This window comes from Acipenser ruthenus, chromosome 4 (genome assembly GCF_902713425.1).
Source record: "Acipenser ruthenus chromosome 4, fAciRut3.2 maternal haplotype, whole genome shotgun sequence".
NCBI lineage: Eukaryota > Metazoa > Chordata > Actinopteri > Acipenseriformes > Acipenseridae > Acipenser > Acipenser ruthenus.
The window spans coordinates 18,145,415-18,167,452 of record NC_081192.1 but is presented as its reverse complement, the minus strand read 5'-3'; the positions used below and the strand labels follow the sequence as shown (position 1 = coordinate 18,167,452).

The 22,038-nt window shown below is 38.6% G+C and overlaps 1 protein-coding gene across 3 annotated transcripts in view; it reads right to left on the bottom strand.

Annotated features, from left to right (window-relative positions):
* The window catches only part of LOC117400481 (putative Polycomb group protein ASXL3), a 66,434-nt gene that overhangs the window by 36,712 nt on the left and 7,684 nt on the right, over positions 1 to 22,038 (bottom strand). For all 3 annotated transcript variants that reach the window (XM_034000521.3, XM_034000522.3, XM_034000523.3), the window contains exon 2: positions 5,138 to 5,220. In XM_034000521.3, coding sequence (XP_033856412.3) covers positions 5,138 to 5,220 — 83 coding nt within the window. The remainder of the gene's footprint in view (positions 1 to 5,137; positions 5,221 to 22,038) is intronic.

Sequence of the window (22,038 nt, the reverse complement as noted above, 5' to 3'; positions counted from 1 at the left end):
CCGTCACCTTTTATGCTATCACGCATGACCCCTTGGTAAATGAGTGCAGCTGTCTCTACAATCTGCAGCTGCTACGCCGTTTCCCTTCCGGGTCAACACATTCCTGCAACGGAGTCTCGCCTTCATCCAGATTGACCGACTTCCCGGCCCTGGGAAAGAACTGTCAGGCCAGCCCGTCCAAAGAACTCTACTTAGCGCCCTCACAGGCCGGGAGGGAGATTTACAACCAAGATTCATTATATTTCTGTCACACACGTGCAGATTGCAATTACTCAGAACAGGCGCCTGAAGGACTTGCTATCCACTCCGTACTGGGTATTTTATGCTGAAAATTAAATCTGTCAGGACATCACTGTTAAACTAGTTAGGGAAATAACAAAAGCACAACGATAAATTAGGTGACTGTAAGAATCAAATGTGAGTTAACAGCAGGATCAGGAATGAGCAATTAACTTCATTTGTCAGCTCTGTTTATAAAATAAGGTGAAACAGATTCAGGTTTAGTCAAGATATGAAGGTAAAAACAAGTGACATTGTTTTGTAATTAACAGCTTTTTCTGAGTTTAATTAAGAAACTAAAAGGGGCGTCACGTGATCAAAAATAAAACTCGAAAACTTCAAGTGCTACTTATATATCTGTGTGCATTCGCTGTATATATTTATCAAAATACATGATAATAATGATAATTATAGTATAAAATAGTGGTTCTTCCTTCCTTACTAAAACAGAGTGCTGTCATTTGTAAAGGGAAGCATGCAACATCTCCCAGCAGTTGCTGCCAACATTCTCTGTCTGGTGTGGACTTGCCCATACATTGAGACTGCACGTTCTGCATCCACTGAATTGGTTGGAAATGTAAGGCAATATCAATTAGAAACAGTCCCAAAACTCAGTTACCCAAGGGTATCTGGCATTCTTTAATAAAGGCAATATATGCAGCACGTTCGTTGTCATCTTATTTGTCCCATCCAGGAATTTATTTTAATAGTATCGAGTCAAAACAAAGAAAATGTGCCTATTCGGGTCTAAAATTCTAACTAGTATGCATTGGCCCCTAAAAGAAGTGAATTTCGCAGTGACCCCTCCATTTCCCAATTTCCGCAAAATCGCGATTTAGATAGACCCCTAATTATACAGTATTAATCAAAGAATAATAACGAAGAAGACAATTTATGTCTATGCTTTTTGGTCTTTTTCTTTTCAAGAGTTGGATCCGATATCAGTAATACAAGGAAGAAAAATGTATACATTAAATTAAGTCAATGGTAAGTAGTCAACATATTTATTGTAAGAATATAACAGTCTATTAATGTTATTTTATTATGAAAGATAAGCTTAAAGTACAAATATGCATCCAAAATACACATAATACTTAAACCCACCTTTCTAAGCAATGTTATTATTACGTCACTGATTATTTGTGTTTGCATACTGTGAGGGTGCAATGTTGCCAACCTTAAAGACCTAAGGTTTTTTAGCATTGAAAAGGTACTTATTTATCGACCTAGCAGGAAAAATACAGCTTTATAGATATAGATAATATATAGATTTTATAATTGAATTTAATAAGGCTAAATATTTTAGATTACCTTTGTGTTGAGACTCTTTGTTTCCTTGAAATAAAATTGCAAGTATAAATAAACAAACCAGACAAATATGTTGATTTTCTATAAATAGCCTTAATGTGTGTCATGGAATATTATGATTTACATACTGGAGTTCGTATATGCTTGTGAAGTCTGAGAGAAAAACATTGATTGGCCAGTCATAACAAAATCTAAGTTCGTCACATTCTTCCAATCCCTTCAGAGTAACTAATATGGGGTAAAGAGAGGATCACAGGCAACTCAGACTTGGCAGCCATGCATTTCTAGGTTGCAATTTCTTATAAAAACATCCCAGGAATTCTCACTTTAGAAATTGACTTGGAATGACCATTATATAACAAGCACTAAAGGCAGCACTTAGATCAAGGAGAATTAATACTGATGGAAAGCCAGAGTCAGAGCTTATCAGCAGATCATTCACAACACTGACAAGGACCGTCTTGGTGCTATGTGCAGCACGAAAACCAGACTGAAACTTCTCGAATATACCATTAAGAGTTAGAAATTTTTGTAATTGAACTGCAACAGCTCTCTCTAGAACTTTATCTAAGAATGATAGGTTGGCGATTGGCCTACAGTTATTGAGGACTTTAGGGTCCAAATTGTGTTTCTTAAGCATAGGCTTTACCACAGCTACCTGAAGTGCTGAGGGAACTATACTGGAGGAGTTAACCATTTATAATTTTTTTTTTTTTTTTTAATTTAGTCGTCACCAATTATTTTACCTCAGTTTTCACCTCAATTTAGCATGTCTAACTATTATCTGTATCCTCGGCTCACCGCTCGCAACCCCCCCGCCGACTCGGGAAACGGAGGCTGGAACACGCGTCCTCCGAAACGTGCTCCTACCAAGCCGTCATTTTTCGCACTGCAGATCCACAGCAATGCCACCAGACCTATAGCGCCAGAGGACAACACAGATCTGGCGACTCCACTGCAGAGCCACAGGCACCCTATCGGCCACAGGGGTCGCTGATGCGCGGTGAGCCGTGGATTCCCCTTTCGACCTAAGCCCTCCCTACCCGGGCAGCGCTCAGCCAATTGTGCGCTGCCCCCTAGGAACTCCCGGTCACCGTCGGCTGTGACATAGCCTGGATTCGTACCTGCGATCTCCAGGCTATAGGGCACATCCAGCACTCCGCGCGGAGCGCCTTTACTGGATGCGGTTATTATTTACCCCGTGCACTACACATTAGGATCATTAGGAATAGGATCAAGAGAGCATGTAGTAGCGCTCATGTGTTGAATTAGTTCTGTCAGTTCCTGTAAGGTAATCAAAGAAAAAGCTCCCATAGTAGCCTTAATAGGTGTAGTTGGTAAAATTCTGCCTCCTTAACAGAAGGTGTCTGTGGAATCTCATTTCTGATGTCTAGTATTTTATTTTTTTAAGAAACGTAAGAAGTCATTGCAGCTGTGAGAGGAGCCAATGTCAATAGTAGGACTATTAGGGGAAGGATTAATTAATTTATCTAGGGTAGCAAAAATGAGCTCGCGACATCAGAAAGCTTAACAGCTGTTGAAGAATTAATTACCTGGGATTTAAATGTATGGTCCACAGTCTTTGTAGATACTGGCAGATTCACCTCAAAAAGAATTGCAAGATGATAACGTTCTTAACAGCTAAACCATGAGAAACTACCAGATCTAAAGTATGGCCACAATTATGCTAAGACCTTTGACATGCAGGATATAATAAGGAATCCAGTAGCCTTCCATGGAGTTAGAATCATATTTGACTGTCAATATAGATAGCAGATCCCCAAAGTCAGTCAGAAATAGCGGGTTGGACTTAGGTGGTCAATAAATAATTGCAATATGAACAGGTAATGGACTGTTTTAATGTCAAGGTTAAAACTTCAAAAGATGAATAACCTTCAGCAATTTCCTGTCTGATTCCAAGTTCACTACGGAAAACAGAAGCAAATCCACCTCCCCACCCAGTAGAGCGAGCTTTCTGGAAAAAAGAATAGTTAGGTGGAGAAGCCTCAATCAAGGAAACACTGCCATTCGGTCCAAGCCATGTTTCAGTTAGAGAGAATATCAATGTTGTAATCCTGAATAAAATCAGTAATTAACTGAGCTTATTAGACAGAGACCTGACATTAAATAAACCTAGGTGTAATTTGGTCCAATCAAGAGCATGTGATTGAGCAGTGGTAATAGGAATTTGACAAAAGTTACTGTAGCATACACCTCTGTGTTTACTCAGCGGGTAGCAGGAATGGCAGGATACTTTAACCTGAATTTTACATGCCTCTTTAGATGCCCTCCCCTCCCCAGTTCCTAATAGACCTTCAGTAGTCTGCATATAGCAGTTTCAAAGCTAGTAAACACTTTCTCACATTCATACCACAAAATAAAAAGCTTTCCTTAGCAAAGATGCCAAGAAAAAAAAATAGCTACTCTCCTGAGTTACCTGTTTAAAACCAGCAACAGTGAGCTCATGGACCTTCCTAAGCCTCCTAAAAGATCATGCAATGACAGACAACTGGATATTTTGTCTTCTTTGAAGTGTCTCTTAAAATCTATTTCATATTATTATTATTATTATTATTATTATTATTATTATTATTATTATTTATTTCTTAGCCGACGCCCTTATCCAGGGCGACTTACAATTGTTACAAGATATCACATTATTTTTACATACAATTACCCATTTATACAGTTGGGCTTTTGCTGGAGCAATCTAGGTAAAGTACCTTGCTCAAGGGTACAGCAGCAGTGTCCCCCAGCTGGGATTGAACCCACGAGCAAAAAAGGACACCCTTAACGTCTTTGATTTAAAAGTACTGTTGTTGATGCAAGTTTGCATGATTGTTTTATTATTATTAAAAAATAATGTAAACAAAAACCTGCAGGAATTTCAGCTATTTCTTAAAAACATTAACACATTTTCAGGATTAACATGAAAAACACTATGCAAATACCAAACACTGCAGCACTGTAATGACAATCATGAGTTGTTTTATTTATTTCCTGTATGTTTATCATTGTTTGGAATTCCGTATCATCTCAACCTTAAGACAAAGTATGCATATAACTGGCACCATAATTTCCAAGCAATAAAAAGTGTAGAGGGAGTGGGGATGTATAATTCCCACAGGGCAGCAGTGTGGAGTAGTGGTTAGGGCTCTGTACTCTTGACCGGAGGGTCGTGGGTTCAATCCCAGCTGGGGGACACTGCTGCTGTACCCTTGAGCAAGGTACTTCACCTAGATTGCTCCAGTAAAAACTCAACTGGATAAATGGGTAATTGTATGTAAATAATAATGTGATATCTTGTAACAATTGTAAGTCGCCCTGGATAAGGGCGTCGGCTAAGAAATAAATAATAATAATAATAATATAATGAGAGAAAACACAAAACGGAAGAACTACATAGATATGGTTCAAATACAACGTGATGGGACACAAAGGTGCTGCACCTGTAGTATCCCAGGTATTAAGGCTCTATCACTTAGCACCTTAATGAGAAACATGATCAATAAAACAAACCAAAGTAAAAACAAAACAAAAACACACTTACCTGGTTTCTTTTAGTCCTTCTTTCTGTATGACTTCTAAGATCTGCTTTGCAGTCATCGGAGTATTGGGATGTTTTTCTAGTGCCTACCAAAAAGATTACAACATTTAAAAAACAAAAAACACACACACACACATGGAAAGATAACCTGGTATTTACAGTTGTTACATCGGCTCAGGGCTTTAAAATACTGTACACGTGCCTCACTCAGTTCAAATTCCAGAAGGCTGCATTCAGGTGAGGGCCAAATTACATAAAAAAGAGCTGTGATGAGCATCATGTTGACATTTTTGGGGCGGCTGGCCTCACAAATTTACCAAACCCAGTCGTGCTGGGCTCCAGAGTCTAGGACAGCATGGAGGTGAAACTGATGTTTAACACTCCAGAGTTGAATCTCAGTGTTTTCAGTGCAAGACGAGAGGCCTGACATCTGATGTCTGATCCAGCTTCAGAAGGTCCGTTATTCAGCCCTGCTTTCAATGGCACATTGTAAAGCACATCATTGGAAAGAGCAACTGAATGACTTCTGGCCACATTGCAAATGTATTTTCATATTCTACACAGTGGGAAGTACACAGTTCGCCAGTTTTATTGCTTAAGTTATTTTGACTGCACACCCTGGATTTTCTAGGACAGCACATACTCTATAAAGGTTCCATCCTTGCACTGGAATAAAACAGTTGTTTGTAATGAAATGGAGCAGAAAAAAAGCTGTGACCTTCTTGGTGTGCAGTTATTATTTTATAATTGAATTTTCACGGCCACTCCCCAGGCAGGATTTTCAAAAAACGGTGTTATTGTATCGATCTCGTGGTATAGTAACAAGACTTTTAGTAGCAAGTGATTTTCAAACAAAATGTGTTAATTAAATCAATCCGTTAATACTTTGAAATTGAGGCGATGAGGTCGTTAATAAACGCATTTCTCTAAAAAGCTTCATTGTCAGGGCTCCTGTGTGGCGCACCCGGTAAAGACGCTCCGCGTGGACTGCAGGATGCGCCCTATGGCCTAGACGTCGCTGGTTCGAGTCCAGGCTATTCCACTGCCGACCGTGGGGGGGGGGGCTTAGGCTGGCCAGGGTGTCCTTGGTTCACCACGCACCAGCGACCCCTGTAGTCTGGCCGGGCGCCTGTGGGCTTGCCTGTAAGCTGCCCAGAGCTGTGTTGTCCTCCGAAGCTGTAGCTCTGAGATGGCTGCATGGTGGGAATTTCAAGTTTAAACAAAATATGTCTTACTACAAACCAATTCAGTTTTCAAAAAGGCTATCATGACTATAATTATTCTAAGAGAAGTACCTTTGTGTTAAAATACTTGCAAAAAAATGTACAGCATTAGAAGATTAACCTATTTTGAGAATATCAAAAGTAGTCTGTTGTGAAATTCCTGAGAATGTCAACCATAGGGAAGCACTGCTGTAGCTGTGTCCCTTTTTTCTTACATTTGTGACCATTGCGTTATTGGTTCTAAAATTATGTGATACAAATGTTTTAACACATGATTTGCAATGGGATTACAGGAGATAAGGAAGTGTATTTCTCAGTAAGATGATGATACTTCAAATTGACCCTGGAATTTGATGTATTTTGACCCATGGAACGATGTAAATCGAACCAAATTGGCACCTGCTCCAGAAAAGTACAGTACGATGGCGGTATGAATTCTAAAAAAAGAATGTTTTATTCTGGGTGCCAAATATCACTGCACACCAATTACAATAAAACATCAACATCAGCCACGGCAAATTTAGCATTCAAAATGGTGGTAAATTAACAAAAGTGTTACTCTCATTCACATGCAAGTCATTCCTCCCATGTTTGCTTAAAAAAAGATTTTATATTCTAATTAGGGCTGTCAATTAATCACAGTTAACTTCTGTGATTAACGCGTTCATTTCTTTGGAGATACATTTTTTATCACTCGTTAATTGCACTCCTCTGTCTTGACCCTCTTAGCATACCGTAATTCATTCTCTATGTAACCATTTAAATCAGTGGTGCACAACTCGGTCCTGGAGGTCTGGTGTCCCTGCAGGTTTTTATTCCAACAGCACCTTAAAAGTACTTTATTGGACCTTATTAGAAGCTTAATTGGTCCAATTAACTAATTTAGGGTATGGTTAGAACAAAAACCAGGAGGGACACCGGCCCTCCATGACCCGAGTTGTGCACCACTAATTTAAATATACTCAAGTGCATGCAATGCAATGAGTGCAGTCAACGATTGCATAGAAAGTCATTATAGCTGCACTTCTTGGATGACTTTCTCCTTCTATCTCCTCCATCAGCCCCTCCAGCTGAGGCACTCTTAGAACTCAGGTCTCTCTTCTCAGCAGTCGGCGTCCCCCCTCAGAGGAGAAAACCATCGGTCCAGTTCACACTCGAGTTCCTAGGAATAACTTTGGATACTATTCGATTTGAAGCCCGACTGCCTCCAGATGAACTGGAACGCATTCGCTCTCTCATTCAATCCTTTGACATTAACCATTTAATTTCTAAACAGAACCTTCCTTCCTGTCTCGTGAAATTGCAGTTAACTTCTGCGATGAACGCGTTCATTTCTTTGGAGATCGTTTTTTTTACCGTGTGTTAATCTCACTCCGTCTTGACCTTCTTAGCATACTGTAATTCATTCCCCACGTCACCATTTTAATATACTCAAGCACATGCAATGAGTGCAGTCGGCGATTGCACAGAAAATTAGGTAAATAACTGCATGTAGCAAAGTGGTTGATTGTGTACAGGTGCAGGAGTGATGCAGTGTGCAATGAACAGACAGAGATTTGTAATCCAGTTAGAAAAGTACTTTTATTTATACAATCCAGGTCTGGTGACCAAATAATGATCCCCAGCAATACACAACAATGTGTAGTGCACGGGGTAAATAATAACGGGTTTGCAGTCCCAAATAATAAACACAAGTATCCCTTCCACAATGTACAAACACGCGTGCTGCAGTGCTCGTGGTGGGTGATACAGTTTAATGCATGACAATAGTGCAGTGCTGTTCCGGGTTTTGTGCTGGCCCTTGGCGACAGCTCCAGAACGTGTTAGCCGGATATTTTGTGTTTATTTGCTTAGCAGACCTGGATAAAAATAAAAAAACTGTTCCAAACCGGATTATAAATCTCTGTGCGTTTCAATACTGCACTGCATCACCCCTGCGCCAGCACGTACCACTTACCACTTTGCCACAGAGGGATAGTCACAAATGTGTGTACACAGCTACTTTGCGCAGGCACTGTGATGGATCTGGCTGCCGCATTGCCTGTACCCAGTGTTGTGTTTTGATAGTATTTCGTCATAGCACTGTCATTTCGAACCAAACAGCTTCCCGTTTGCAGCTGGCTTACCTGTAAAGTAGCTGCGTGCTCTTTTGTTTGTACAGTTTGTACTGTTCTTGGCTCCACATCCTCTTCATCATTATCGCTGAGTGATAAGTCAGCATCACTGTCGCTGGTATCGAAATCCTCCGAACTAACTTCACTCCCGTTGCTCATTATAGAAAGACCACGTACGTTGCCATGTTTAGCTTTCGCTAAAAACTATATAAAACTACAACTAAACAAGTAAAACTAATAATAAAACAACAACAAAATGAATTTAAAACACCATATATATATATATATATATATATATATATATATATACACACACACTGTATATACAGTGCCTTGCAAAAGTATTCAGACCCCTGACCAATTCTCTCATATTACTGAATTACAAATGGTACACTGAAATTTTGTACTGTTTGATATTTTATTTTAAAACACTGAAACTCAAAATCAATTATTGTAAGGTGACGTTGGTTTTATGTTGGGAAATATTTTTAAGAAAAATAAAAAACTGAAATATCTTGCTTGCATAAGTATTCAACCCCCACACATTAATATTTGGTAGAGCCACCTTTCGCTGCAGTAACAGCTTTAAGTCTTTTGGGGTAAGTATGTACCAGCTTTGCACACAGTGTCTGAGTGATTTTGGCCCATTCTTCTTGGCAGATTTGCTCCAGGTTGTTCAGGTTGGTTGGACGACGCTTGTGGACCGCAATTTTCAAATAGTGCCACAGATTCTCAATGGGATTGAGATCAGGACTTTGACTGGGCCACTCAAGGACATTTACCATTTTGTTCCTTAGCCACTCCAGTGTAGCTTTTGCTGTGTGCTTTGGGTCGCTGTCATGCAGAAAGGTGGACCTTCCCAGTTTCAGCTTTCTTGCAGAGGGCAGCAGGTTTTCCTCAAGGACTTCTCTGTACTTTGCTCCATTCACTTTCCCTTCTATTCTGACAAGTGCCCCAGTCCCTGCCGATGAGAAACATCCCCATAACATGATGCTGCCACCACCATGCTTCACAGTAGGGATGGTGTTCTTTGAGTGATGCGCTGTGTTGGGTTTGTGCCAAACATAATGCTTTGCACTTAGACCAAAAAGTTCCATTTTAGTTTCATTAGACCACAACATTTTTTGCCACATGGCTACAGAATCTCCTGAGTGTTTTTTAGCATACTTCAAATAGGATTCAAGGTGGGCTTTCTTGAGTAATGGCTTCCTTCTTGCCACCCTACCATACAGGCCAGATTTGTGGAGTGCTTGGGATATTGTTGTCACATGCACACTTTGACCAGTCTTGGACATAAAAGCCTGTAGCTCTTGCAAAGTTGCCTTTGGCCCCTTGGTAGCCTCTCTGATCAGTCTCCTTCTTGCTCGGTCATCCAGTTTGGAGGGACGGCCTGATCTAGGCAGGGTCTTGGTGGTGCCATACACCCTCTACTTCTTAATAATCGTCTTGACCGTGCTCCAAGGGATATTCAAGGCCTTGGACATTTTTATATACCCATCCCCTGATCTGTGCCTTTCAACAACTTTGTCCCGGAGTTCTTTTGAAAGCGCCTTGGTGCTCATGGTTGAGTCTTTGCTTTGAAATGCACTACCCAGCAGAGGGAACCTATAGGAACTGCTGAATTTATCCTGAAATCATGTGAATCACTACAATTTAACACAGGCGGAGGCCACTTAATTTGGTGCGTGATTTTGAAGGCGATTGGTTACACCTGAGCTAATTTAGGATCGCTATTACAAAGGGGGTGGACACTTATCCCACCAAGCTATTTCAGTTTTTATTTTTTAATTAATTTTCTACAAATTTGTAGAATATTTTTTTCACTTGGAAGTTGTGGGGTAGGATGTGTAGATACATTTAAAAAAAAAAAACTATTTTAATGCATTTTAATTCCAGGCTATAAGGCAACAAAAGGTGAACATTTTGAAAGGGGGTGTAGACTTTCTATATGCACTGTATATTTAACTGCATAAAAATCTCTGGGTGTGAGCATTTCAATTTCCAGTCAGTAATCAGTGCTATAGAAGCAATAGGTAATTATGTGTGAAAATATTAGACCACTTTGTGGTTTAATTAGGCACGCTCTTACTATTTTAAATTAATTTCATGTGTGGTCTATTAAAGTCATCAATTAACACTAGAACTGCCGGATTTTCGAACTACCTATAACCTCCACGTGGGTCACTATGACCCATACATTTTTAAACTGCTTCATTATGAAAATTAAAGTCATACTATTGGATACAATGGAAGTTTTATTCATAAACATCATATTTAACATTTGCAGCACAGAAACACCTTATTTAAATGGAAAATTGAACAGAAAAGGCTTTACTTTTAAAATGAGCGCATATACAGCATGACTACAAACACTGAAAAAATATACATTTCAAAAGAAACGGATGTGTGCAGTTGTAAACGGATACATGTACAAACAAAACTATAAACCCCAAATCATTGTTTCTAATACTACATAAAAATAAAATATAACACTACTTCCGGTATGACGGCTGCATTGTACTCTATGGAGGAGCGTACGCGTCTACCAGCTGACTGTACCTGCATCCAGGAGCTGTGTTGTAAACACAGATGCAGTTTCACTGAACACTATTGTGTAAACACGTGTAAACTGGTACATACAAACCTGTAAAACCAAAATGTTTTTTTCTAATAGTAATATAAAAAAAGAATATATAACATACGTTTCATATTTGGCACAAGTTATCCTACCTGTCATTTCAGTTTGCTGTATGCCTCTCAGTGCAGCTTGCCGTACTCCAATCAAAATGACTACTTTCAAGATTAAATATTTCCTTCCGATATATTCCCAGTTGCATTTGTGGAACAAAACGAAGGATTGTTGTTTCCAGGTACATTGAAAAATAAGCAACTAGGCTTTCACTGAGTTTGCATCTTGACAAATCCACAATCACAGCAATCTCTGTCTCGTAGTCAGTCTACAAACAAATAAAGGCTTGAAATAAAAAGAAAAAAACATGTGTGCTAGGAGGAGGGGGCATGTCTTTGCTGCATTTACAAAAAAAAAAATAGAATATCTTACGTTACATTAAAAAAAAGACATGTATTGTATTGCACGGGTCACATTGACCCACGTGGCGGTTCTAGGTAGAACTGTTTATAATTTTATACTTTTTGCGATTCTGGCTATAAAACGCCGTCTGGATATTTAATTCATATATTTAAGAAAAGTAAAAAACGGACATATACATACGATTTACAATGGAAGAGTAATTTACATTTTAAATCCAAAATGGGCCAAATTGACCCGCATGGCAGTTCTTAATCAGTAATTTAACTATTTTCCAAGTTTTTCAGCTGGTTTGATTTCGTATGTACAACAAATCTAAACAGAAGCAATGGGGTGTTCTAATACATTTGCACTCTGCTGTACAAAGTGATACCAGATGGGTACCATGTTATCTAATGTACAACAAAGAAAACGTCAATACAGTATCAGTAAGGTTTAAAATACAGTACATTTTGTAATGTAGTTTGGCATAATTGTAAATATAGCAAATAATTTGTTTTGCAAAGCAATGGAATTGCTACTGAAAGTTGGAAAATGTGTATGTGTCTTGGAGCTGCTGACTGTTATCTGCTGTGTCTGTAGATGACAGATCATGGTCCTTGCCTTCAATAACCATGCTAATAGGAAACTGCAGAGCATTGCAAAAAAAAAAAAAATGCTTCAGTGCATGCATACCAAAGCAACCCACACATTTCACAGATTTAAAGGAGCAGTTGTCTTAAGCAGCATTTACAGAAACTCCTTTTACAGTACTTTACATAGAATGGATTTCAAGTGTAAATGTAAACCACATGCGGTTACATTTGTGTCTACAAATTATCCAAGAATTGTGGTTCTAAAGTGAAAATGTAGCTATTTTCTGCTAATAAAACAAACAAAAATGAATTGTTAAAACTGAGAAGGATATCCTTAGTTCCTTTGACTGCACATTTCTGCGATCTTCTATCTTTATATTTGAAATAGAATACAAGAAGATGCATACAGTGCTATTTTATGAACTGACCTTATGGCTATCACATTTATGTAGGCTTATTGTCAGTAAAACAAAATGGCTTAAGATGCTAGATTTTCAAATCTATGCACAATTCAAATCCTGAAGTACCTTCTTTCAGAGACCTGCATAGAGGCCCTTTTATATCACATGTTACCTATATGGTAGCAATATCCTGGAAGACAGTCAGCATGGTTTTAGGAAAGGGAGATCGTGTCTAACTAACCTGCTTGATATTTTTGAGGGTCCAACATCGACAATGGTTAATTGCAAAGCATATGACATGGTTTATTTAGATTTCCAGAAAGCTTTTGACAAAGTACCGCATAAAAGATTAATTCTCAAACTGAACGCAGCAGGGATTCAAGGAAATGCATGCAGATGGATTAGGGAATGGTTAACATGTAGAAGACAGAAAGTACTGATTAGTACTGAGCAAGGTAACCAGTGGAGTACCACAGGGATCAATATTAGGTCCTCTGCTTTTCCTAATCTACATTAATGACTTAGATTCTGGTATAATAAGCAACCTTGTGGGCTCCCGAGTGGCGCATCCAGTAAAAGCACTTGCGTAGAGTGCCGGATGCGTCCTATAGTCTGGACGTCGCGAGTTCGAGTCCAGGCTATTCCTTTGCTGACCGAGGACAGGAGCTCTCAGGGGGCGGCGCTCAATTGGCCGAGCGTCGCCCGGGGGGAGGGAGGGATAGGTCGGCCAGGGTGTCCTCGGCTCACCGCGCACCAGCGACCCCTGTAGTCTGGCCGGGCGCCTGAGGGCTTGCCTGTAAGCTGCTCGAGAGCTGCGTTGTCCTCCGACGCTGTAGCTCTTGGGTGGCTGCATGGTGAGTCCGCAGTGTGAAAAAAAGTGGTCGGCTGACGGCACACGCTTCGGAGGACAGTGTGTGTTCATCTTCGCCCTCCCGAGTCAGCGCAGGGGTGGTAGCGGTGAGCCGAGCATAATAAAATAATTGGCCATTCCAAATTGGGAGAAAATAATAAAAAATAATTGGCAACGACTAAATTTATTAAAAAAATAAATAAATAATAATAATAATAAGCAACCTTGTTAAATTTGCAGAGGCCACTGTCAGCTATGGAGGATAATTTGTGCCAAAATTAAAAAATAAATAAATAAATAAATAAATAAATAAATAAAATTTGAAATAAATAATTAAACAAAAAAATGAAATAAATACATACAAATATAAATAAATAAATAAATATAAAACGAAATAAATACATAAGTATCAACTGAAATCTATTTAATAATTTATCTATTTATTTATTTATTTATTTATTTCCTTATTTATTTACGTATTTATTTAGTTTTTATTTATTTATTTACTTATTTCGTTTTTTATTTCGCTTTTTATTTCTGTATTTATTTCGTCTTTTCATTTTGGCATCTTTTCGAGCTACCGTCAATCTTGCTCAATGGGCGGGACAATAAGTGAATCGGTGATCTACTAACTTTGCTTGGTAGTAGTGCGGAGAGGTGTGCAGTCAGGGCTACAACGTCGTTGTTGTAGAGTTTCAATGCTGTGAATATTCCATATGTTACAAATGTGTGCAATATGACCTATAGGAGTCTTATCCTAGAAAAGATTAGGGAGCTTTTAATTCAAGTTGAATGTGGGTCGGTAAATGATGACTTTATTTTGTGTCCAGTAGATTGGCTGTTGGAACATTTTTTAAATTTATTTTTATTTGTCAATTTTATAGTTTCTACTTGCAGTTGCTCACTTTCAAAGTATTTTTCCCCTCATTTCAGTAAAGGTTTAAAACTGCAAAACACCAGTATTTATTTGATCATTTATTTTACTTTTCTACTTGCTGACTATGGAGGATAATTTGTGCCAAAATTAATAAATAAATAATAAATAAATAAATAAATAAATAAATAAATAAATAAATAAATAAAATTCGAATTAAATAAATAACGAAATAAATACATACAAATATAAATAAATAAATAAATAAATATAAAACAAAATAAATACATAAGTAGAAACTGAAATATATTTAATAATTTATCTATTTATTTATTTCGTTATTTATTTACATATTTATTTCATTTTTTATTTATTTATTTACTTATATATTTATTTATTTATTTATTCCGTTTTTTATTTTATTATGTCTAAATCGAGCGGATTGCTTTTCCTGCGAGCGGTTTGAGCAAGATAAATAAAGCACAGGTATTCAAAAATCTCACTGCGCCACCTTGTGGAATGTTTAAACAAACTTGAATTTGTTCTTATGAATGCTAGTTAGGCATGTTGCCGTGGAAAAACAATAATTCTGCAACCCAGAATGCATTCCACGAAATCGCACCGCGATCTGTGATCGCGTTTTTCATGAGGGACTATATGGTATTGAAGGCCAAACTGTAATACTGTAATTAAATCATTGAAGTTCAATATTTCACAGAGTTGCGTCAAAAGGATAGCAAAGAAAATGGAACAAACTAATTCTATATAGTTAAGCTGAAATATTTGACCATTTTTTAAAAAAAAATTTGGTTTAATGCCACTCCCATCCGTTCACAATGTGACTTCATGTGCTCCTCAACGGTGTGCTTACAAACAGTTACAAAACAACTGTCCCCCATCTTCATAAAGTTCATCAGGATACAGAGGCATGGATGGACTAGGAGAGGTGTTTACAGGACACACAACAAGGTTTGGATGAAGACATTTTTGCATTGTACGATGTAAAACGTGAAACAACCCAGATTAAAACTACACACATGGGCACACATTTCCTGAAAATGTAGTCACGTTTGAAATTATAAAAATGTTAACAATAACTTAGTACAGTACCGAATAGTACAGTATTTACAGTGAGTTTGTAGGACTCTCTTAGCCTTTGACAGGGGTGCAGGAGCCGGGTGGGCAAAGGGGTCATGGTCCCCCTTTTAACCGGCTACACCTTCACCCTCACCTATCCCATCCCAACCTCACTTTCACCCCCACCCTGGCCCAAGGTCCCCCACTTTTAGCACTTTTTTTTATTTTACTGCATGACACAGGCATGTAGGATAGAATTAGAAATATGGCTGCACTGTCTTGATCATCGATGTGATAAAAATGACTTTTCGGATGGGAATTACAAATCCCAAGGAAATATGAGAACCCTTTTTGTGCGATTTACTCTATTACTATATGAACAAGCTGTGAACTGTAATGTATTTTGATCTGTGAGGACGCTAAAACAATATATTACACTGGATTATGTTTGGATTAATCATGCCATCATAGGCAGCACAGCAAACATAGCCTCACAAGTCATCGGCGCTTAATACGATCAGGACATATTTATATTGTTTAACCCTTTGCGGTCCATTGTCGGATTGGGTCCGACATTGCAATTATTCCTCACAGGTCCTTTGTCGGAATGGGTCCGACATCATTATAGCAACGCAATAAACGGGTGTCTAGTCGTTTTTTCTCCGGAAAAAGCCGAGAAAACCATTCAATTGCCGAGTGGAAGTGACAGGAGCCGAGACAAGTCGAAAAATAACCACAAAAAAAACAAAGGCGTATCTCATGAATAGTCATACATGGTATCAGGTATCAGATAACGGGGGCGGACGTAAGTGAACAAGTTGGCTGACTGAATCACCGCACAGAAAACACGGACATTTGCAGTGCTTTTTTGAGATGTTATAGTAATAAAATAATGACTTGGATTGCATTATTGAGGAGTTTCGTGATAAAACGAGTGATCCGGAGATGATCGATCTGTATGTACGACTATTATTATTATTATTATTATTATTTATTTCTTACATAGGTGAACGCTTTAGCAAACGAAAGGGTGGGGCGGGGTTGGAGATGCCTAGTGAGTGCTTTGTTGATATGCAGGGCCATTTAAACCCGTTTGACTGTGAAAAAAAATACTTTTAAACAGCGCGTATAAAATTAACTGCACGTGTGAAAATTAATTAGACCTGGCATGCCTGACGCGCAATTAATAAATGGACCGCAAAGGGTTAATATTAGTGTGTAAATCGAACCCTGACGTTGACATTAATTATCGTGCAAATTCTATCGACGATTATCGATCATTATCGAGATAAAATAAAAAATAAGCAACATTAACTCTTTTTTAAATTCAGGAAAAAAACAAACAAACCATCAACCCCACTGTCCAAAGGAGAAAAAAAAAACAAGGTTTGAAAACTACATTAACATTACGGCCTATTCACATGGAAATAATTCAATCTCTCATTTTTTTAATTTGCTGTTGGTTACAATTTATGAATTACGTGTCCCAGCTTCTGCTAGTGAAAGCAGCAGTCCCTTCCAGTGTGCCACGGCTGCAGAGATGCATTTCACTTTTTGCTGTCATATTTTAATCAAAATTGTACGTGACTTGGCATAGCCACTTAGATTTGCATTATCTTCAGTGAAAACAACTATATTGTCATTTTTCCAAACAGTACATTAAGAGGTAGCCTATCCTTTCCTGCAACAGAACTTTCGACAGCAACAACTCTGGTTGATAATTTTATTTTGCGTCTCCATACTTGAATATGTATAATATCTCTTTCATACATGTATGTGGATTTATTTTTAATTGACTTACTGCCCACATCGAAACCAAGATATGTGGAATATCTTTCATACATGTATAGGCCTAATCAATCTACATACCACGTCGCAACCAAAAATGAGTCACATACTGGGATTTGCTTACACTTATACAGTACATTACTAAGGCCCTACCTATTTCACGGTCGTGAAAACATGACACAGACTGTGGAATTAATTCTTCACTGTGAAAACTGTCTATTTTGTGTACTTTTACCCAGCACTTAAGTCCAATTAAGTTATGTGTATCGGTCCAGATTCCTGATGTAATTATAAGCTTGTTTTAATTTCAAAAAGAAAACTGGACAGGATTTATTGATTGACACTTGACAGCAGCCAATAACCACTCTGGGCTCTCCTCACTGATTGGTAGATATGAACATTTTGCGAGTGTCCAAAATTAATTTAAAAAAATTTACGATAATTGCTGCAGCGGATCGCTTACAATATTTTTGCATTCTACTGGTGGCAAATCATTTTGTACAGCCTGCAATGTTTCATTGGATCACATACGTCGAGCTATGATCCAGCGGCATTTAGACTCAGACAGCAATCAAACACGAAAAAGGTTACGGACAGTGCATTGCTTCAAAACGAAAAGGTAAAAAAAAAAAAAAAATAATAATAATAATAACAATTGTGAAATTGCACATGACAGCGTAGTAATGTTAACCCTTTGCGGTCCATTGTCGGACTGGGTCCGACATTGCAATTATTCCTCACAGGTCCTTTGTCGGACTGGGTCCGACATCATTATAGCAACGCAATAAACGGGTGTTTAGTCGTTTTTTCTCCTGAAAACGCCGAGAAAACCATTCAATTGCCGAGTGGTAGCGACAGGAGCCGAGACAAGTCGGAAAAAAAAAAAAAAAAAAAAAAAAAGGCGTATTTCATTAATAGTCATACATGGTATCAGGTATCAGATAATGGGTGTCCATAATAAACAAGCTGGCTAAGTGCGTCAGCGCACTGAGACTATCATGGACATTTGCAGAGCTTTTTTCAGATGTTATAGTAATAAAATAATGACTTGGATCGCATTATTGAGGAGTTTGGTGATAAAACGAGTGATCTGGAGATGATCGATCGGTATGTACGACTATTATTGTTATTATTATTTATTTCTTACACAGCTGAACGCTATAGCAAACAAAAGGCTGGGGAGGGGCTGGAGATGCCTAGTGTGTGCTTTGTTGATATGCAGGGCCATTTAAACCCGTTTGACTGTGAAAAAAAATACTTTTAAACAGCGCGTATAAAATTAACTGCGCGTGTGAAAATTAATTAGACCTGGCGTGCCTGACGCGCGATTAATAAATGGACCGCAAAGGGTTCAATATTATTAGTGTCACTCAAGACAGACGGCTATAGTTTGGACTGATTTAACCCCTTGCTGCCGACTTGCTTTGTCATTGATCATATTTGACCGATGACAAAACATGTTTCAGCCGTCCAACCAGCAATTTTGTTTTTTATGTGTGCAAGTCGTAGCCATGACTACGGGCCACGTCATCATATCATTGGTTTAGGGCTAGGGTGGGCGGGACAAATAATATTTTGATTACACAGACAAGTCTCTGCCAGCACCATTACGACTGAGTGCACAGTGGATTCGAGGTTCTGTATTTCCGGTTCTACAATTTCAAGAGTGCTAATCAACACATCATATAAACAGTAAGTACTTGAAATAATTAGCCTTTTTTTGTTTGTTTTTTAATTTTAATTTTAACTTTATATTCGTTTAAAAAAAAAAATCTGCAGTGTTTTGTGCAGTGTCGTGTGTGCTTGCTGAGCTTTGTGTTTTATTATTAGTTTACTTTGTGTATGTGTGTAAAGGACAGAGACATTATTTATCTTTAATCATTGTTATTGGTTTACTTTTACTTTCTTTGTGTATATATGTAAAATACATTATTTAGCTGTAGCCAATATTATTATTTAGCTATGTATTTTATCATTAGTTTAACTTATTTTTTATTATTATTATTTGTAATTTACTTTTTCTTTCTGAGTGTGATAAATGGGTAGAAATTCTCCTGTCAGGACACTGCACTCTAATTGGCTATCATATTATTGTTAATAAAAAAATGAATAATACTCTCCCTACACCAAACATTTCGTGGTACCTTTGTAAGCACTGCTTGTAAAACCTTGTCCAGCTCTGGAACTGTACAAGATATTTAAATTCTTATTTCAGATTTGAAATCCTTATTATTATTATTATTATTATTATTATTATTATTATTATTATTATTATTATTATTATTTATTTCTTGCAGACGCCCTTATCCAGGGCAACTTACAATTGTTACAAGATATCACATTATTTTTACATACAATTACCCATTTATACAGTTGGGTTTTTACTGGAGCAATCTAGGTGAAGTACCTTGCTCAAGGGTACCGCAGCAGTGTCCCCCAGCTGGGATAGAACCCACGACCCTCCGGTGGTCCGCACTGCATTACAATAGCTAACGTTAGCACCTTAGGACAATGACTGAAACAGAAGCCGCTGGGCAGGGAAAAAAATAAACTTTGTCAAACACAACCACCATTCTAGTAAAGGTGCTCCACGTGTAGTGTAGGATGCGCTCTATAGTCTGGACATCGCAAGTTCGAGTCCAGGCTATTCCACTGCTGACCGTGGACGGGAGCTCCCAGGGGGTGACGCACAATTGGCCGAGAGTCGACTCAGGGGGAGGGAGGGGGAGGGAGGGTTAGGTCGGCCAGGGTGTCCTCGGCTCACCGTGCACCAGCGACCCCTGTAGTCTGGCCGGGCACCTGCGGGCTTGCCTGTAAGCTGCCCGAGAGCTGCGTTGTCCTCCGACGCTGTAGCTCTTGGGTGGCTGCATGGTGAGTCCGCACTGTGAAAAAAGGCGGTCGGCTGACGGCACACGCTTCGGAGGACAGTGTGTGTTCGTCAGCGCAGGGGTGGTAGCGCTGAGCTGAGCTTAAAAAAAAAAAAATTGGCCATTCTAAATTGGGAGAAAAATAATAATTAAAAAAAAACACAACCACCAGAAATCCAAACATCCAACAAATTTGAGCCACTTTGAAATTTAGATGACCAAAACCAACATCAAGAGAACGAAAGGAACAACATCCAGGACCCTATAAACAGTGCTGGCCAGGCAGCAAAGGTCATGATTGTTGGGGACTCCATATTGAGAAAAACAGCAAGTTCAGTTCGCAGTTTGGACCCCCTTACTACAACAGTGTGCTGCCTTCCAGGAGCCTCTGTCACGCACATCACTGAGAACGTGGACAGGCTCCTAGAACGAACAGGAGACGACCCGGTAGTAGTCGTCCACATCGGTACAAACAACATTGGAAGAGACAGGCCAAGACCCCTGCAAAACAAATTCAGAGAGCTAGGAAGGAAATTAAAAGACAAGACCAAATCTGTGGTATTTTCTGGGATACTGCCGGCACCTTGCAAAGGACCACATGGACAGCTGGAAATACAAAATCAAAATGCATGGCTGAAATCGTGGTGCACACAGGAAGGCTTCATCTTTCTTGAACATTGGAGCACATTCTACAACAAGTACTATCTATATAGGCGGGACGGACTGCACTTAAACAAAAAGGGAACCAATCTACTCGGAGAAAGGATCCTTGAGGAGGTCCAGAAGCATTTAAACTAGAAAGGAAGGGGGGAGAAAACAAAAAAACAGAAGGGAGACCACATCAAAACAAAGGCAACAACTCAGGTAAGACAGCTATTAAATGTATTTATCTTAATGCTAGAAGTCTCAGAAACAAAATGTTAGAACTTGAAGCTACTGCACTAACAAGTAACTACGATATGATAGGTGTTACAGAAACTTGGTTGTCTGAGAGTGATGGAGACGAATATAATATTAGTAGGTACACACTGTATAGGCAGGAGAGAAGAGGCGGGGGGGGGGGGGGGGGGGGGGGGGGGGTAGCGTTATACATAAGAAATAGTCTTGAAGCCCAGGTGTTAAATCTGGACAAAGAAAACAACGCCGAATCAATATGGGTCAGAGTAATGGACAAAAATTCAAAGGGCATAATAACAGGAGCATGCTATAGACAGCCAAATTCAGACGCCGAGCAAAATAATCTGTTATACAATGACATTAGAAATGCGTGTAGAAAAGGAGAAGCCATACTAATGGGGGATTTCAACATCCCCCATATAACAATGGGAAAACCCGGTGGGGAGCACGATCGACGAAATTGAAATGGTGGAAATGACAAATGACTGCTTCCTAACGCAATTTGTCAAGACACCGACTAGAGGGGAGGCATGCCTTGATTTAGTCTTTTCAAATAACAAAGACAGAATAACTAAAACAGAGGTCAGAGAGCCATTGGCAAACTCAGACCACAACATGGTCTCATTTGAAGTGATTTTTAAAACCCAAAAAGTAATGACTAAAGCTAAGGTTTACAATTTTAGAAAAGGAAACTATGAAGGTATGAAACAGAGACTAACAGAAGTAGATTGGAGTAAAATAGAGAAAACATCCACAGAAAAAGGATGGCTGTTTTTTAAAAATGTAGTACTAGAGGCGCAAAACAATTACATCCCAAAAGTAGACAAATCTAAATCTAAAACAAAATGGCCAAAAATGGTTTGATAGATCAATTTGAAAAGATATTCAGCTAAAACAGGCTCTTTACAGAGTGTTTAAAAGGGACCAAAAACAAAATACACAGAAAGAGTACTGCAAACTGCAAACACAAGTCAAAAAGGAAGTTAGAAAGGCCAAGAGAGAGATAGAAATCAATATTGCTAAGGGGACTAAAACCAATTCCAAAATATTTTTCCAATATTATAACAGCAAGAGAACATTCAAAGAGGAGGTTAAATGTCTAAGACACAAATGGCAAAATCATAGATGAAGAAAAAAAAATTGCAGATATATTAAATGATTACTTTTCACAGGTTTTTACAAAGGAGGA